This window comes from Triturus cristatus, chromosome 7 (assembly GCF_964204655.1).
Source record: "Triturus cristatus chromosome 7, aTriCri1.1, whole genome shotgun sequence".
Taxonomy (NCBI): domain Eukaryota; kingdom Metazoa; phylum Chordata; class Amphibia; order Caudata; family Salamandridae; genus Triturus; species Triturus cristatus.
Window position 1 is genome coordinate 1,263,464,851 of NC_140590.1, and position 18,796 is coordinate 1,263,483,646.

Here is an 18,796-nt window from a genome sequence, read left to right on the forward strand (position 1 = left end):
TAGCTCTACAAATGCAGTCTATTCTGCAAATGGGTCCTACACCCATTTTCCGGTGTTGTAACTAATTATCAACATACCAGTAAGAAAGGGAGACAGGCATTTACAGCATTATGAATTTATAACTGATGACAGTGACAAATTTGCCTAAAATCACAGCTAGCAGACTATGAGAGCATGGTTTTCTATACCCAAATGTATGTAGTTAGAAAAGAAAAAGGTAGCAACAAAACCCTTTATCATATTGTTGAGGTTTTTTTTTGCCTTTCCATCACTACCTTCGCTCCATATACAGATATCTGCTAAAAATTGCTGTCAGGCTCTACCTCCTGTTGACCCTGAAGCTACGGCTGAAGACAAGACTCTGCCTCACTGGCCCACACCTTCCTTTCCTTTCCATCCCCGGAATCTATACGTGATGCAAACTACACCCGGGGAGGTCCTGAATATCTGTGCTACGGGCCCTTTATGTCGGATGGCCCTGATGTGGAGGGACTGTTAAGCCACGCCCCTTGGAGGTGGGCTCTCGCCACATCAGAGGAAAAAGAGCGGCCTGAACAGGAAGAGGAGGCGTCGCTGAACTGGGAGAGAGGACCTGCTGAGCCAGACGCGAAAGAGATCGTGCTGCAAACCGGAGGAGGGACGAAGAGCAAGAGCGACCTTCCGAATCCGGCTGAGACCCCGCAAAGGTGTGCCAGGAGGCCAACGACCCCACGAGCCGCCCAGCCGTGTTGCCGGAGAAGCGTGGCTAGCACAGGTGTGTGCACGGTCTCTGGGGAGTGGGAAGCGGGTGGGAGTAACGTCCCGAGACACTGAGAAGGGAAGACTCTCGTATGCCTCATAGAGGGTCGGCTTGTGTGCGATTCTCTAGTTTGTTTAGTTTTCAGTGACGGTCTCTCACTTCTCTGCACCCTTCGTTGGAAACCGGGTGTACTACCTCTCCCCCACTTCCTCTCCCGCAATTGAGAAATAGCGCATAGCGCTGACCCTTGTTTTCCTGTGTCTCCCCCCCCTCCTGATTGGATTGACGGAAACTCATGGAGAATAATTGGTGACTGAAGGAGGAGCGCATGACCACAGGACAAATCGGGACACTTTATTTTGAGTATCATAACTACAAGTGGCAATAAAACCGTTAACGCAACCTAAATAGCGGTGTGCTTCCTACATAATCTGACAATTACATAGTTTAAAAAAACAACTACATGGGGCATAGGCTACCTTGAAATAACAAGAATTAACTAGGCATAATTTACGAAAGAACAAGCATTTTTTTGTAGAAACTGACTACTAATCTGTTCTCCAATCACAAGCTCTTCCATACATTTAAGTCTACCCTCCCCGTGTTGTTAATACTATAGTGATGCTAGGTCAGCTCAATTCGTTTATTTTACCAGTCCTGCGCACTACCCACCACTAAAACTATGTAAACAAATAATGAATAAAAATAAACCAAAAATAAGCAGAAGTGCTTCTGTTATTCATGCTTATTCCCCTCAGTCCATATAAAAAGATACATCTCTTCGAAACAGTCGATCTGAGGAGGCTGAAGAATATCCAGTGCAGACAGCACCTGCAAAGAGATAAAAGAATTATGACATGAAAAAATGAAGAGCACATCTTCTGTCAATGATGCAGAGGGATGCACTGCGAATCCATACATTCTGTCAGAACACTCGCCTCCCCAACCCCAAAAAATAGACCCCATACAATGCGAGTGACGTCTTTATCTATTTTAGTGCTCTACTAAATAACAAGCAAAGCCAAAAGTACCAAGAAGAAAACTTCCCTCGTGTGATCCTAAATAAAATTGACATACAGACCCAAAAAAAAAAAAAATAATAAATCCTACGGTGAAAAGAGATGAAAGAGAAAAGGAATGCAAAAAGGATTTATGAATAAATTAAATCCTCTACCAAAACCCCACTATTATCAACAAAGAACCAGGCTCTTGCAAATATCTGTTCTATGTTTTATACTGCTCCATATATGCTCCTGGTCTATAATTTCATTCCAAGAGCTTGGCAATAGAAGTTGTACAACAGTTTCTTATTTTTCAAAAACATTTGGGCTTGTTTAACTGTTGAAGTTGTTTAGGAATTAAAAAATTGAATTAATTGGTTAAAATAAATCACTTAAATATTGGCAAAATGAAAAGGTATCTGCTTTTAGAACATGGTGTAAGACTATTAGCTTTGCTAATGCTTGTTTGCATCACAAATTCCAAAATGAATAGCAACTGGTGAGTCAGATAAATGTCCGTTTACGCAAATGAATGGGCGGCTACCTAGGAATAATTTTTTTTTATGTTAAAAACCATCGCAAGATAAATGCTCAGAATGAGCATGCATGTGCACAGGTTTATACAAACTCATGAGTGAAGTTTTCAGAGAATATATGAGGGAGACCTTATTTGATAAGACGAACGTCAAAAATGTGGTTGCTTTCTTTTAAACGCTCACAACACAGGACTATATTCAAATGCTTGCTCGAAAGTAAATATGTATGTAGCATTTCTATAGTGCAAACCAAGTCAGAAGGCAGCATAGAGCTATAGTGGGTCAAAGGTAAGCATACAGTCTACGAGATATAGCAGAGTTAGCTAGATTCGGACATTGCAAGTGTACTGTTACCTCTGTTTTGTAAAGTGCTTGACAAGGGTACATCTTTCCTTCTTTCCCAAATTGGAGCAGCACTGGGTTGGTCCTGTTAGATACATAGATTCGGTTCTAGATCGTCCCTGCATGGATGGAAAAGACAACTGCCTTGTTTTCAGTTGTTTACACTTTCTAGTCTCTAATTGGTGGTGTTGTGCCTGCGGCTATCCCCAGAGTCACCAGAGATGGTGTGTTGGTCTGCAAGAGGTGTGGGAGTGCTGGTCATTATGGCTTTGTATATGATAAAAGGAGTGGGGAGGGGGGGGGGGAGGGGTGGAAGTACTTCTTCAGGTCCTGTAGGAGATGTGCTGCAGTGTGTAGGGCGGGGGAAGTGTGAAGTCTGGGGGGTGGGGCAAACAGGGTAGTACCAACATCTGGATGTGAGAGAACAAGGGCTAAACAGCAGTTCTGAAGTCAGAAGAAATCAAAAATATTTATTGAAGAGAAGACTGCTACCAATTTGTCTTTGGTTTTTTGGCAATATGTTCCTTTAAAGGTAGGTTTGGTGTCCAGAATGAATCCATGTGACGTCATTTGGCTAAATTTGGGGCGAGAAGTCATCAAGATTCTCGTCATTGAGCCAGGTTTGTACCATTTCTTGCTTGCTGTTTTTGGCAAATAAAAGGAAATATCTGTCTAGATGAGGTGCATGCAGTGTTTGAGAACTGGATGCTTGAAGCCCATAAAAGTCAGACGTCTTTAAAAAGTTTCCTTTTTCTTCCCAGTCAGCTTTCCATGTCAATTGTTTTCTTAAAAGTTACCTCAACATTAAAGAACTTCTCTAAAACTACAAAGCTGGATTGAAGCCTTCGTGCAGGCTTAAATGAGAGAAGGGAAATTTGCAGTGGATGAAGCTGCTGCAGCCATAAAAATGTTGAACCCACTGTTGCTTGTTACTCTTACCCAGATCCCCTATAGTGCCTCAATATGCAGAACAGGAACATGGGTTGCAGTCCAACCTGTAGCCTGTAAGATGAAGGAAAATGCATGCAGACACAATGTTTGGACTAAAGGGTCCATACAACATCTGATGGAACACACAGTTGATTTGTCAAAAGTAGCCCTGTGTTAACTAATGACACAAGGTTTTGCCTCTGTTCATACATTACATTTAGTATTCCAAATATTACTGCAACACTCTATTGCATCTTCGAGAATGACGCAACACTCGCTACTCATATGTGGAGCAGAAGTATCACAGACTTTTGTCTACTGCATATGCTCTTCATTTTTGTAAGAAAGGGTGGTGCAGAAGACAAAGAAGCAGGAGTGGTGAAGAAAGAGAAAGACTACCAAGATGCCTTCAACTCATTAGGAGAGAGGCTAGTTTGGAGCCGAGCTAGGGTGTAAAGTAAGGGTAGATGAACAACGCTTTGATTCTTTGGAACGTTTGTACTTACCCCCAGTAAAAGGCCCAACTAATGTAAAGCATGCACATATGAACCTGGGAATATCAAGAAAGACTTGGATGCACAGAGCAAGAAAATAAGCAAGAAAATAATTTCATGTCTGGTGTTTGCAAGGAAATAAATGACCCACAAGACGTTAAGCATTATTTTATGGACAGAATGTCTCTTGGAAGAATATTTGGTGGAGCCAAGGCAGAACTCAGGTTGTGATAATCTAGCACACGAGTATAGAGGAAGCAAATATGTCACAAAGTGGATAACACTGAAGTGAAAGAGGGAGCAGAAGACAAAATCAGGTGTAGAAATTTCTCAGCAGAATGGTCAGAAGCCTTACAAAATGGACATAGGGGACAGGTGTCCTAGGGGGAATGGGGATTGCTATCAGGACCAGAAAACAAATGGGGACAAGGAGGCCAAGACCAAACATAGGGAGCACTGCTATTCCTGGGGTGATAAAGGTAGATGTCAACTCATGGCTCATTAGGTTTTCAAATGCCCTTTTTCCACACGAGAGGTGTACATCTGTGCTCCTGTGGAAGCAGTCATGCAGTAAGTGGATGTCTAGGAGGGAACATCCATAAAAACCACTCTCAGATGTCCTTCTAAAGACCCTCTAGTAACATCACATGATTTAACTCTCTCAGTGAGGAGGTGGGGCACAGAGAGTGCAAATAGTGAGATGGATGATGTGAATAGGTATGGACTGAAACAGAAATAGAACACTGTACTTGCATATATCAATGTCTTTTACCACCTAATGGAAAAGTTGTAATGCCAACCAAATCGATTCAAGCTGTACACTCAATGATTTATTTACAAATCTAAACTGGGTCCCTTGTATGTTACATATCCTGTTGTTAAGTAACAAAATAATATTTAAAAAAAGAAAATCAACAATTTAAATAAAAAAAAGAATCTTGGTCAGAAGGTGAATGATGTGTGGTACTCCAGAGCCAACATGATCATGACTCACATATTTATGATCCCCAAGAAAAGAATCAGGACAGGGGTCTCAGAGGCTCTCAGAACACTCAAAGACACAAACAACTGTCACCAGCAGTATACTTTACCCCAAAGCTGGTGCAGTCATAGGCAGGATTAACCTCGATTCGGGACAAGAAAACGTAATCTCACAAGATGCCCGAGCACTTTTGTAGGAAAATAAACCTACTGTCAGACCAATCCACCTACAGGGAGAAGTGTGGAGACTTACCGAAAACACTAGACTCCAGTGGCCGAGATGTTGACTGCAGGGAGAAGGGCTTACCTAGATGTAGCTTACCAACACGTAGTGGCAAACTCATTAGAAAATTCTTCTTGGGCGAGGGATTGCTATGTTTGCAAAACACCATGTCCTAGAGTAGGGGAATCCAACCTTTTCTCAAACCAGAGCTACTTACGTTCAATGAAAATCATCCAGAGCTACTAATATTATTAGGTTGTGTTAGTGACTACACCAGACAAGATTACATTAGTGTCATCAATATCCAAGAATACTAGCAGTGGTCACCTCAGTACATCAGGCAGGATTGCCAGCATTATTGTAAAAAAGGCTTAATCAATTTTTTTAATTTCAACTAACATTATTTATAACTCAATATCAACTTTAAATAGGTTTCGAAAATTGAGCCATTTTTCTCCAAACCTCAGCTACTGAGTGAGTTCTGATAATTCACACATTTTCATCTCGAACAAATACTCAATTTTGGTATACATATATTAATTCATGGCAATGGAAAAGGGCCTGCAGGGAAGTCTCTCTACTCTGGGGGCTAAACTCGACTCACTTTCATACCGCATGGATGGAATGTCGGAACGCTTAGACAAACAAGTAGAACGGCTCGACATGTCGGAATGCAGGATCACGGAGGTGGAGGACGCGCAGACGACAATAGCTACAGAACCCAAACAACTGGAGAGAGTAATGCAGATCCTACAGGACAAAACGGAGGACCTTGAGGCGGGGTCCCGCAGAAACAACCTACGTATCACGGGCCTTTTGGAATCCACCCCGACAGGCAACATGGAAAAGTTTGTGGAGCAGTTGCTAGTAAAACTATTGGGTAGTGACACCTTCTCCATAATTTTTGTAGTCGAGAGGGTGCACCGCTCGCTGGGCCCCCACCCTGTCCATAGCGCCCCACCACGGCCGATAATTGCGAGGCTCCTGAACTACCGAGACTCGGCCTTGAGGGTGGCAAGAGAAAAACAGTTGCTTCAATATGAAGGATCAAACATATCTTTATACCCCGATTTCACAAAAACATTTGGCCCCTCTGATGCGGCAGATATGGGATCTCAATTTGGACTATGCGCCATGCTGTACCCGGGGAAACTTCGAAGCAATCGGAATGGCCTCTCAAGAATATTCACAGACCCAAAACAGCTACAGAAAGTTCTGAAGGAATGGTCTAAGGAGAAGTTGAGCAGTCCAGAGCGGAGTTCTTTGGAGGGAGCGACAGGTGGCAACTTGGATGACTAGGACTGATCACTGGACTGCCCGTTTTGCAGATACAAGTCCTCGAATATCCTTGGGGGGGGGGGGGGGGGGGGGGGGGGGGGGCTGGTGGGGATATGCGCGGGAAGGGGTATTGTGGCCACATGGCGGAGTCCTCGTCTATCTGCAAGACAGTTATGGAGAAAGACACCATGGTAATCATGGGATCACTGAGCTCATAGTGAGATTGACTCTTGTAGGGGATGACGCCATTCTGCCACTGGCGTGACCAATGGGGTGAGGTGGTGGCGAGTAGAATGGAGATGCAGATGCTTCTATTTGGCTGGATGGCAAGCAGGGGGGCAATTGGGTCTGGCTAGACCACACTTCCCGACCGTGCAGGCAACATCTGCCCACGAGTGTAAAACACACCCCGGGGTCTGGCTCGAGTGGGCGGGTCCTTGGTTAACAAACTGCCCCTTATGGGCCTGTTGGATGTACAGATGTTCTATTGGGTAGGGTTTGTGGTTACTCGTCTAGGCACAGTTGGGGATTGCCTGACGTGGGTGGGGGAGGAAGGGGTTTGAGACTGAGAAGATATGGCAATTCGCTTTTTTACGGTAGGTTTTGGTTTGCGGAACACTGATATACGGTAACTGACCGACAAGATGGGCGCCTTAGACAGTACACTCCCCCAGGATGACCATCACTGAAACCAACACTCGCAACACCCTCAGTCAGATTCGAGTGCTCACTCGGAATGTCTGCGGTCTCAACGACCATAGGAAGCTCCGGAAGGTCCTAGCCTACTTGATTAGGCATAAGCTAGATGTGACGCTGCTGCAGGAGACGCACTTGCCTCTTGGCAGTCCAATGCTGTGCGGCAGGGGGTTGTGGAGATGCATTCACGCTTCTGGGTTCACTACACATGCGCGTGGCGTGCTAACTTGGGTAAACCCTAAGACCACTCTCACACTAGAACTACTGCACACAGATGGAAACGGGCGATTCGTGATCTCCAGATATAAGGGAAAGGGAATGGAACTACTCCTTATTAATATATATAGGCCAAACTTTTACAACCCAAACTTTTACTCTACATTGGCGGAGACTGTACGCTTGTGTGGGGAGGGGACTCAACTCTGGGGTGGGGATTTTAACGTGGTTTTGAACCCGACGCGGGATAGATCGGGGGGAGGGGAGCCAGATCGTTGCATCACGCTAGCAGTGCGCAGTCGCAGAAATACTAGTACAGTTTGACTTGGGGGACGTGTAGCGTCAGATTCCCGGAGAAGGGGGGCTATACCCACTATTCTGCGTACCACGACCTCCACACCGAATTGATTATTGGCTGGCAGCTAGACAGCTGATCGAGCGAATTCGGGTCTGTGAGGTATTTCCCCCAATGCTTTCGGACCATTTCCCAATTCTACTTGTGATAGACACCCCGCAACAAAGTATCCCGCCCTTTACGTGGCGGTTACCGCCTTACTTCCTGCTAGATGCCGTCTTTAAGGAAGAACTGACAGTGGCGATAGAAATGTTTTTTTTATCCCAATGTTGGATATGTAGATAGCTTCCAAGTAGTCTGGGAAACATTTAAAGTGTATATCCGCGGTATCACAATGTCCAAGCACTCAGGTGTCCTCAAGGTGGTATGCAAAAGGTTAGCGGACTTGGAAGGATTATTGGCGTCACTAGAGCAGCAGTTCCTGACCAGGTCCGACGATACAGCAACGGAGGAATTAAAAAAATTATTGGAAGAATATCACGACGCGGCTGATGCTGAATTAAAACACCTAGGAAAATACGCAACGGCACACGTATATGGTGAGGGGGAACGGCCGGGTTCAGTTTTGGTCCGGCTCCTCAGGAAACGGAGAGCGACAACTGTTGTGGTGGAGGTTAAGACGGAGGATGGGAATGTCCGAACGGAAGATGCCGCAATAGCAAACAGGTTTCGGCAATATTACGCAGCGCTCTACTCCACGCGGAGTGGCGTTTTGGAAGCGGATATACTAGACTATTTAGCGCACATAAAACTCCCATGGCTTACAGACTCCCATCGTGAATTCCTCATGCGGCCCCTTGAGAGATGAACTTTTACTCGCGTTGTCGGGCATGAAGTCGGGGAGCGCGCCTGGATTAGATGGATTGACAGTCGCTTTTTATAAAGTGTTTGCAGGCTTGTTGATCCCGCACTTAATGACACTTTGAAGAAATGTGTGTGTCGGGGGACATGCCACCCTCGATGAGAGGGGCAATAATCGTGACTATCCTGAAGCCGGGCAAACCACCTGATGAGTGTGCCTCCTACTGCCCACTTTCCTTGATCAATGTAGACACAAAATTGTTTGCAAAGATCTTAGCCAACTGGCTGCTCCCTTTGGTCCCGCTATTAGTCGCGCCGGAGCAGGTCGGTTTCGTACCCAACCGGAATTCAACTTATAACATACGAACGGTGCTCGGGGTGATCCCACACACTAAGCCGGAGATACAGGCGTTTGCGGTGTTTCTTGACATGTAGAAAGCCTTCGACTCTGTTGAATGGCACTTCATGAGACTGGTCCTGACGAGGATGGAGTTGGGTCCTGTGTTATTGTAGCTGATAGGGATATTATATAGGGCACCTACTGCCAGAATACAAATTGGCAACCTTGTGACGGATGCTATTCAAGTCACTAGAGGCACGCGGCAAGGCTGCCCATTATCCATGATCTTATACGCCTTAGTTGCTGAACCCTTGGCCTGCGTGCTCCGGGAATATCACAGATATAAAGGCTTAAGGTTTCCAGGCTATGAGTTGATTGTCTCCACCTACGCTGACGACACGCTCTTATACGTACGGGAGCCCAAGCGACACCTCTCCTCAGTTCTTCGGGAGGTGGTTAGATTTGGGGCGCTATCGGGGCTTCACGTTAAATGGCCGAAATCTAGAATATTTCCCCTCACCCGAGCCATGACTCAGTTTGAGTCATATTGTCCCCTACAGTGGACAACTGACTCAGTGAGATATCTTGGGATACAAATACAAACCGACTCGGACATAGTGTTCCGGAAAAATTATGGGAGGGCAATCAGTACATTAGAAGATGATGTAGAGAGGTGGATTAGACCATTGTCCTTGTTGGGCACAGTGTTGATAATGAAAATGGTGGTACTCCCCCGCTTTTGTTCCTTTTCACCAATATCCCCTTGGTACTCCCTTACTCCTTTTTCCTGCAGCTTAACACCCTAATGCACTGGTTGGGCTGGGCCCGCAAGCATGCGCGGGTCAGGTGGGACATCCTTACACTACCATATCATATGGGTGGACTGGGTGTGCCGGATCTGGATCTATACTATAGATCAGCATAGAGTGCTCATGCATTCCACTGGATACACGCCTCACCGGACACCCCACACCTACGGATAGAGACGGTGGTGGCGTCACCGCGCCTGATGCCTACTCTAATGTTTGCCCCGGCTGATCGCGGGACTGGCATCCTTGACTCAGTAAATGCTACAACGCATGCTTGGCACCATCTCTTGAAGTTGCAAGCTCGTGTCATTCTATACTCCCCGCACAACTGGATTGGTGCCATTGGCTACCACCGTGCAGAGATAAAGGGGTCACGAAAGCGCTTAACTCTCTAGGGGTGCAAACTATAGGTGATCTATTTGTGGGCGGCACGGCGAAACGCTAGGAGGAACTGGAGGTCGAAGATTGCACTGTAACTCCCCTGTCCAAATTCCAATTCCATAGAACATGGCCGGCACTGCTACACATACTAGGTAGCGATATGTCAGAACCGCCGGATGTCCCCTCTTTATCCTACGTTATCAAAACGGAATCGCCAACATGTATAGTTTCCAAGATCTACCGACTGTCCATGGACTATAGGGAAAACCACTACACTAAAGCACGTCTGGCGTGGCAAAGAGACCTGGGTAGGGACATAGATGCTGCGATGTGGAAATTCTGCTGTGAAAGTACAAAGCACATTTCATTGAATGGTAGGCATAGACTGGTCCATTTCAAATACCTGAATAGAGTTTACCACACGGGACGAGACAAGTTGCGAACGCTGCAGTGAGCAGACGGCAGATTTCTTCCACTTGGCCTGGCTCGGTCCTGGGATTGCAAAATTTTGGGATCTCGTCTTTAAGGAACTGTCACAAATAACAGAGCAGGTGCTTCTGCCGGAACCTGCGTTGGCGTTGCTGGGTTATTCCAAACCCATACCGAAGGGGACCTGTAGACTGGTAGATATGGGATTGATGCTTGCTAAGCGCAGAGTTGCGATGGGTTGGTTGTGGGAACCGACCCCCACAACAAAGCAATGGGCAAGTGATATGCTACATTGCAGTACGCAAACTGAACTCTTTAGTGACCTTCTTACGCCCACAGTAGGCCTAAGAATTTCTGGGCGCTGTACCATACGTATACAAACACCAGAGTAAATGAGGAGTTGGGAACTGACACTGGGGACGGTGAGCTGGATAGTAACAAAAACGCTTAACTGAGCAGCACAGCTGACATGGTTTACACAACACGTTGGGAGTACATTATGGCTCAAATGTGGGAATGTTGCGGGTTGGAGGGCCCTCTAGAACATTGGCATGCAAGAGCTGTGCTGAGTAACTTGCAGTAGGGGAGGGGTTGTGATGTTGCAAGGAACTGAGGCGCCAATTGATTGTATCTTGCTCGATAATACCGGATTTATATTGCATTATGTTAGAATGTAGTGTGTTGCTAAGATTGCCATGACAATTGTACAAGTCTCATGTTTGTTTCGGAATAAAATCCAATAAAGAATATTAAAAAACATTTTTAAAAAAAGGATAATCAAAAAGGTAGGCGGAAGATACCAGTAGTTCACAGACTACTCGTTGGAGATGCCGGTTCTAAAGAAAAAAGGTAATGCCAACTTTTGAGAATAGGGCTAAAATCAGTTCCCTTAGAATGAGAGAAGGCAGGGACAAAACCCTTGGATGCCCAATAATTTACAGGGGTGGAGATAGGAGGGAGGGACATCCTTTTAGGGTGTCCCTATTTAAACAGTTGCTTAGTTAGAGCTTTTGCCACCTGGGACGATCCCAGAGTTGCCACCCGGTGACGGCTGGTGCAGGTAAGAGCTGGAGGGTTGGAGTCGGCAGACGCTACTGTATTTAAACAGATCACTCATAAGTCACTAAGAAGGTGCTGGTCAGACCAGAAGAGCGTGAAGCATCATTTCTTCTTTTCAGGGAAGCAGTGTGCGGAGAAGGAGGAAATATCTGGAAACCTGCAACGCAGAAAGGGGATGAAGAAGGTTCACAAGAAGATAGGGCACAAGAAAGATGAATCACCCTGACCTCTTTTCGGGATCGTAGAACACCAAGTCTGACCAGTAATAAAATCAGGAGAATAAAACAAGAAATATCCATATTCCTCCCTGGACTGTTGGATTGGGACTTTGAGGAACTACCTGCATCCTTGGAGAAGAGGATATATAGCAGCCTTCCTATGTGATATCCTTGCAGCTCCACATTACTGGGTTCTGTACACTCCCTGCATAGTGCCGTCTGATAGCATTTTACTCATGTGTTTGTGATTAAGACCATTGTGAATGGCAGCTTACCATTGTGGGAGTACCCACAAACAAATGGAGCTTTCCATTGAGGTTTCTTCTGCATGCATTAACCAGAATACTGCCTTCTGCTTATAAGGGGTTATAGAGATGGCTTACAATACATATTTCCTGGGGATGGGCACAAGCCTCTTAAACCCTTGCAAAGTAGGCCTTATACCAACCATCCAATATAAAATCTGTATGGGTCCTCCTAGTCCGGGTCAACATGGTATGTATAAACTGAAAGGGTTGAATGGCAACTTTCTTTAGTATTGCATGAATTGGAGACCATGTGAATGGTGTCCTCTGGAAGTAAGTGGTTCCCATTCTTCCCTATTGGTATATGAGGCAACCTGTCACTGCTCATGGGGGTTCTTCATCCCGAGACTCTGGAGGTCCGGGGACCTGGATCAATATACACCCATTCCATAGAGCCCAGCATCTTCTCAGCTAGAGCATATCAGCTTCCTTTATCCTTTGTATTGTGCTGGGTGTTAAATGGTAACTGTCAAAACGCTGCGAAGGAACTATATACTGGAACACTGCAATATTGATTTTGCTTTTTGGGAGACCATTTATTTGCACCTCCTCCCTCCTTATGCTTGGCTCTTGGCAATCTGGCTGTATACATTCAGAAATGTGATTGAACAGTGCCTGACCCTTTCCCTTGGCTTCCTTTCACACAACCCTAGATAGCAAGTTAATCTCCATTGTTCTGTTACTTTACCTGAACATTTTCAATGCTATGCCACTCTTCATCCACCTAAAGATAACCACATACTTAACACAAGATCAAACATTGATCGAGTCTAATGTTAGTTCCACAGTACCACCAAATTATGTGGTCTGCATTGCTGTTACTTTTGGGCGAAGGTATAGATAATGTACTTCAAAGTCCGATGACCTCCCAAACTGGGCCAAGAAAAAAGGAGGGCGGCACCAAAACGTAAAATCCCCACTCATTTCCATAGACTTCTTCAGACACAACTACAGCAAAAAGTGCTGAATGGAATTACATCAAATTCGTCAGGAAGCTAGATCTTTGGCCGCAGACTATTGTTCTTTGGTGCAAATCTGTTCAGTAGTTTTTGTGAAATGAATCGCAAAAAATAATTGTATATTTTGGCAGTTGGGCTGGAGTGTGTCCTGCGAAAGTGCAAAATCAAAAATGGAGCCCTGGGATTGGTCGAGAGGCCTTCTTTCCCGTGAGCCTTCACGCTCTCGCAGGAGCAAGAGCATTCCGCAAGAACCGTGAGCGCTCTGATTGGCTGGCTGTTGGAATGGAATGATAGAAATTAAATGGCCCCCATTACTGAGAAAAAGTGAATGTGTTGAGGAAATAAAGTAAACAAGCATTGGCATAGCCAATAGGTCTCGCCTTTGGGACATTTTATGTGTTTTGTCACATCTGCTGCTTAATCGGTCACACACAATTTTAGCAAAGGCAGCAAGAGTAATTGGTGAGTGAGAGTGTTAGAAGGAGCTGCTTTAGAGCGGAGCGTGCTGCACTCATAAGCATCCCCGTGTGTGGGTGAGATCCAGAGTATGGTTATTTGCTCAAATCACAAATGTAAGCCTGTGCCTTAAAATGAAACTCCAAGCAAAATAAAATTACCCTTGAACTTAATGGTGATTGAGTCTACCAATTCACCAGATCTTAAGGTAAAAAGCATTTGCAATGCAATAGGTCTCACATTTATGCGAGTTTGAGCTATTGGCATTGTAAATGACAATGTCTTTTATTTATGTTTTGGTTTTTAAAACAAATATAAGGCAGTCATATACAATGCCAATAGCTTAAACTTGTGTAAATGCGAGACCTTTAGCATTGCAAATGCTTGTTTTTACCTGCTGTGCTGCTGCCACAAACACTGGGGAACTGAAGACAGTGGCCCTCAACTGCCAAACCCGGCCTCCAATGCCTCCAAACTCCAGGAAATGGCCAGTGTCATAAACTGGCCAAGTCGACCCGGTTTACAATCCTCCACACATATACATAGTCCCTCATGGGTGCGTGCGGTCTGTGCAATGGTGGGAAGTTATGGTCACAATCTCTGGGAGCAGTGCAGGCAACTCCCTCTATTGTCTGGACAGATACGTGAAAGAAGCTTGCAATAAATCTCAGGCACACTTAAATCACAGCATCAGCGCTGTGAAGACTATAGCATGTATACTACAGTGAAAAGAATCCGCGTTCATCTGCCACTGGAACAGGTGCTCGCCTGGATGAGTTCCGTCGCCTCTCTCCTTCATGGTGATTCAGAGAGGAGCCCACCCACCAGCAGAGCAAGGCAGGATAGGAGCATCGCAGGTTTGTAGTATACAAACGAGTCAGTGCTAACATGCTGTCAGAAATGTGTTCTGCGGAATGGGATATTGTGATCATCAGTGCCAGGCTTAGATTTTGGAAGGTTGTGAGGGTACACAACATGCCGCAGGAGTAGTGTATGTCTGTCTGATTTAGATACAGTGTGTGTGTGAACGTCTGTGCAAGAGAGGACGTTTATATAAGTGCTAGAAAGAGCGTGAAACGGAGAATAATAAAAAGTGGTTTAATTTAAGTGTGTGTCGGTTTAAGAGTGAAAGAGTTATAGCGACACTGAATGAAAAAAGTGCTTAGAATAGTTTATGTGTTTTATGGAAAGAGGGAAGATTTTTTGTATTTGCATCACCAAGATGGTGCCAGCGATACTGGATGGTCTGGTCAAGCAGAAGAAGGTGTTACAGCCACCGGCTGTATGTGCAGCGAGCACTTAATGAGCCATGACGGAAAGCCATGCGCGGGTACGCGGTAGTCTGCTCCTTTTACAAAGCACATACTCGTACTTGTGGTGCATGGCTGCCAAAGCACATACTCGTGCTTGTGCGCACTCCCGCAAGCCGTATGCCGCCACAAGCACGAGTATGTGCTTTGTAAAAAAAGCTGCACGCCGGCTAAAGGTCTCCTATGCAGTGCATGCGCACAGCGTAGGCGAGACCTAAAAAGGGTAACTTATAAGGGAATAAGGTAAGCGCAAGGTGCCGGGACCCTTTACTTGTACTTTCTGCAGTAAACGGGAGGTGGGGGAGTAAAGACAGCACGGACAACAGGAGGGGGGCAGGAGACAACGAGAGGTGGGCGTGGGGGCGAGAGTAAAGACCGCATGGACAATAGCAACGGGGGCGGGAAGAAATTTAACACGACAACGGGAGGGGAGGGATTAGAAAGCAGATTTTTAAAATAAAAAAGCCATCAAAACGGGCGCCGTGTGAGGCAACGCAGCGTCCGAACAGACCCCAAAAAAAAAGAAATGAAACCAGGCGCCTGATGGAAGGTAAATGTTAACTTTTGTCGAAAACCATAGCCTGGCACCGCTCTCTGTGTGTGGCCTATTTACAGCACGTGCTCTGCTCCCCGCATGCCACTATAAAATATTTACGCAATAGGTAATTTATAGACTGCAGTGACATGGTATTGATTCAGACTAAAGTACTACGCAAGGGGGGAGACCTCGAAGAATCCCTCAAGCAGCTCCAACAATCATTGGCACACTGGAATTCCTATTTACTGGCGAACTCACTCCGAACAGGAATCATAGCCTGGGATGTAGCGGGGAGCCCGAACACACCCAAAAAACAAGCAAAAGTGAAAGTACAGTGCGTTGTGTGTAACCTGACCCACGAGGAATGCAGCTGTCACCCAGCATGCCGCTGCTCACTCCAGAGAGCAAAACGTCGTGGGAGTGAACATTGAATAAAGAGGTGGGACATGCGCCCGCCTTAAGCCATTTGCGTGCTTTCATTATTGAAAGACACACGCAAAAGCCAATCCTATGTGCGGGAGGAGTCAGACGCACACAGAGTAAACACAAGAAGCCTCGCAGAGCAGCGTATGCGCGCTGGCTCAGGCTCGACCTAAAAAGCCATATAAAGTTGGCAGCAGGAGGGTACTGCTGCCCCCTTAGATTTAGAGAGGAGATGTTGATGCACTTGCAGTTAAAAAATTTGGTCGAGGAGAAAGCTACCAGTTGCAGGGAGAATATAACCTCTACAGCTGGTTTAACAAGTGCCTTTTTACTTCACAAATTTGTAAGAAAAGCTGAGGGGTTCCTGGATTTCATCTGACCGGTACATGCCCATTCGGTATACTTCCAGTTCAGGTATGGGACCCTTCCAGTAACAGCTTTTACCATACACTGGGGAAAGACAAATCAGGGGTCTGACTAAGAGCTCTATTGCAAAAATACACCAAAAACTGATGAGCATTTGCTGTTCTGTCTTCTTTATGTTAAACCCGGAAGCAAATAGACAGTCACCCTGTGTAGATCCCTCAGTCTATTAGATCAAGGAGAAGCCAATAGAATTTGTAAAAGTGGTACTTCCTCGATCATGGTGGTGGCGGTCTCGAACTGTTTGTACATAGCATGGCTACGAAGACAGTAATTAGTAGCTACTGTATAAAGGCAAGTCACACAGTGACCACTGATAACTACTCAAACTTTTGCACTGAAATCCTTTCAATTAGATTTAGAACCATTCAATGAACTTATTGCACTGGAATTTTGTTAATGGCATTTTTTCTTGTTTTAATCTTGTAAATCATCGTGCTTATGTTGTTAATTTTTTGATGATGAAACTAATGTTTTGAACTGTCAAACAATATGAAATGAGCAACAGGGACCAGGATCTGGTGGGAAGAGTTGCTGGCACCAGTTACAGAAAGCTCAGCTCTGACTACTGTTCTTAGAATTCAAGGGCGGCTGTGTGTTGAATGGATGACATGGTGGAAAATCGAAACAAGCATTTGCATTGCAATAGGTCTCGCAGTTACAGGAGTTTCAGCCATTGGCATTGTAAATAACAATGCCTTTTATATAAGTTTTAAAAACAAAAATAAAAGGCATTATTTTTTGCAATGTCAATAGCTCAAACTCGCGTAATTGCAAGACCTATTACATTGCAAATGCTTGTTTTAACTGAGCCTGTCTCACGTTTCTTTAGTCTCATAGATTAGTTTGTAAAACTAGAATGTGCATGCCACACCCTATTTTGGAAGCCTAACACGTCAACCGCTGCCCTCAACCTACAGTAAGACATGACTTGATTTTATAGGCTAGTCGTGCAAGCCTCTTGGCTGATCTGCAGAGATCAGTTGTATCCAAGGGGAATATTCAGGGAATGGGCTTAAAGATAAAAGATGCCCGATATCTGACCCCGCCTATCAGACTGAAATTCACCCCTCGTTGTCATTCCCTACTGTAACAGGCATTCACAATCCTGAAATTCACCAATCGGGGCAGACTGACATTAATGACTCTTGGACTGCCTTTGACTCCTTCTGCCATGCGCCCATCGTGGCAGACTGCTGTTTGCAATCCTGATATTCAGCCCTCTAGACATACCTGCATACCCCCCTTCTGGCAGATGGGATTTATTGTTGCTGACATGCTTATATTTACTCATCCTGACAGGCTAATATTTATCCTTCAAACACCCATTTTGGCCACCATCCAATCCGATTCACCCATCTTCACATAATGTCGTTTACCTCTATTGAGGTTCGCTTTATTCCCATATGCTGACAGGATCAAAGTCACCCATCCTGACAGAACAGGCTGACCCCCATCTCCTGAACGTTCAGTCAAACCTACACGACACTCATGTGTCCTACATTTTTCAAAACTGACCCATCCCGACTTACTGAAATTCATCCAACATTACAGACTGACAGTCACCATCTTGATAGGCATGACATTCACCCCTCAAAGACGTTTGCCATTTCCCTCTCTTGACCGAATTGCATTTGCCCATTCTTAGCCATTCTCGTAGGCTTACATTCACTCCTACTCACAGAACAATAACATCGTGGTGATCAGTAGTGCAAGCTTCATTTCCATACATACAAAAACAAGTGCACACTGGACATCAACTGGGAAAGCTTCCCTCACAAAAAGGGACATTAGCGGCGCGACACTCAGAGGACAGATAACAAAATTGGATTCAGCAGTGCAAGCACGAATGGAGCCGCATGCCCCGTACCAACAGTATGAGGCAATGTCGAAGGAGACAAATCGACGGTCAGGGGCAAGGCCGAATAACCAAACTGTGACTGGTGACAGGGCGCAGCCCACGAGCTGTCAGGGTGGGCGACGGGACTTGGCAGAACGAGGCAAGCAGAACACGAGAAGGAATGGGACACAGAACTAGAGGGTGGCAAAGCTCCCTCCAGGAACAGAACTGTACATAATTGGGTGCTGAAGGGGACAAGCGGGGTTTAGAGGTCGAAAAGGTGAAGCAGCAGTTCTGGGCATAATGCATAAGCCAGGTAGAGTGTAGAGGATACAAAGGGACTAGGATACAGTAAAGGGCAAGGCGTAAAAGGGACATAACTGGATAAGCATTCACGTGGACAGTAACGTGTATCATGCAAAGGCAGGGTACGGGTTGGAACATACCTTAGAGGGAAAGCTCGGGTACAGCATGGTGCTTATAAGAGCAGAACAAAGGATACACTGTGATGGATGCACCCGGGTTGTGCAGGTAATTACCACGGCAGAAAAGGACACCAAAGAGGGGACAGGTCACGGGATGAAGAGGGAGCAGAACGGGGCACACACTGAGCAAGATCGTGGGGGCACGTGAAAAGACAGGGTGCGAAACACAAGGCGCTGGACTGAGAGCACAACGGAACCAGGATGGCTCGTAAGAGATGGTAGGGTTTTG

General features: G+C 45.6%; 1 protein-coding gene across 1 annotated transcript in view; it reads right to left on the reverse strand.

Moving 5' to 3' along the window:
* The window catches only part of LOC146811781 (serine/threonine-protein kinase NLK2-like), a 312,019-nt gene that overhangs the window by 201,333 nt on the left and 91,890 nt on the right, over positions 1–18,796 (reverse strand). Inside the window, exon 3 of the mRNA XM_085618770.1 lies at positions 1,515–1,570. Within this exon, the coding sequence (XP_085474896.1) occupies positions 1,515–1,570 (56 nt within the window). The remainder of the gene's footprint in view (positions 1–1,514; positions 1,571–18,796) is intronic.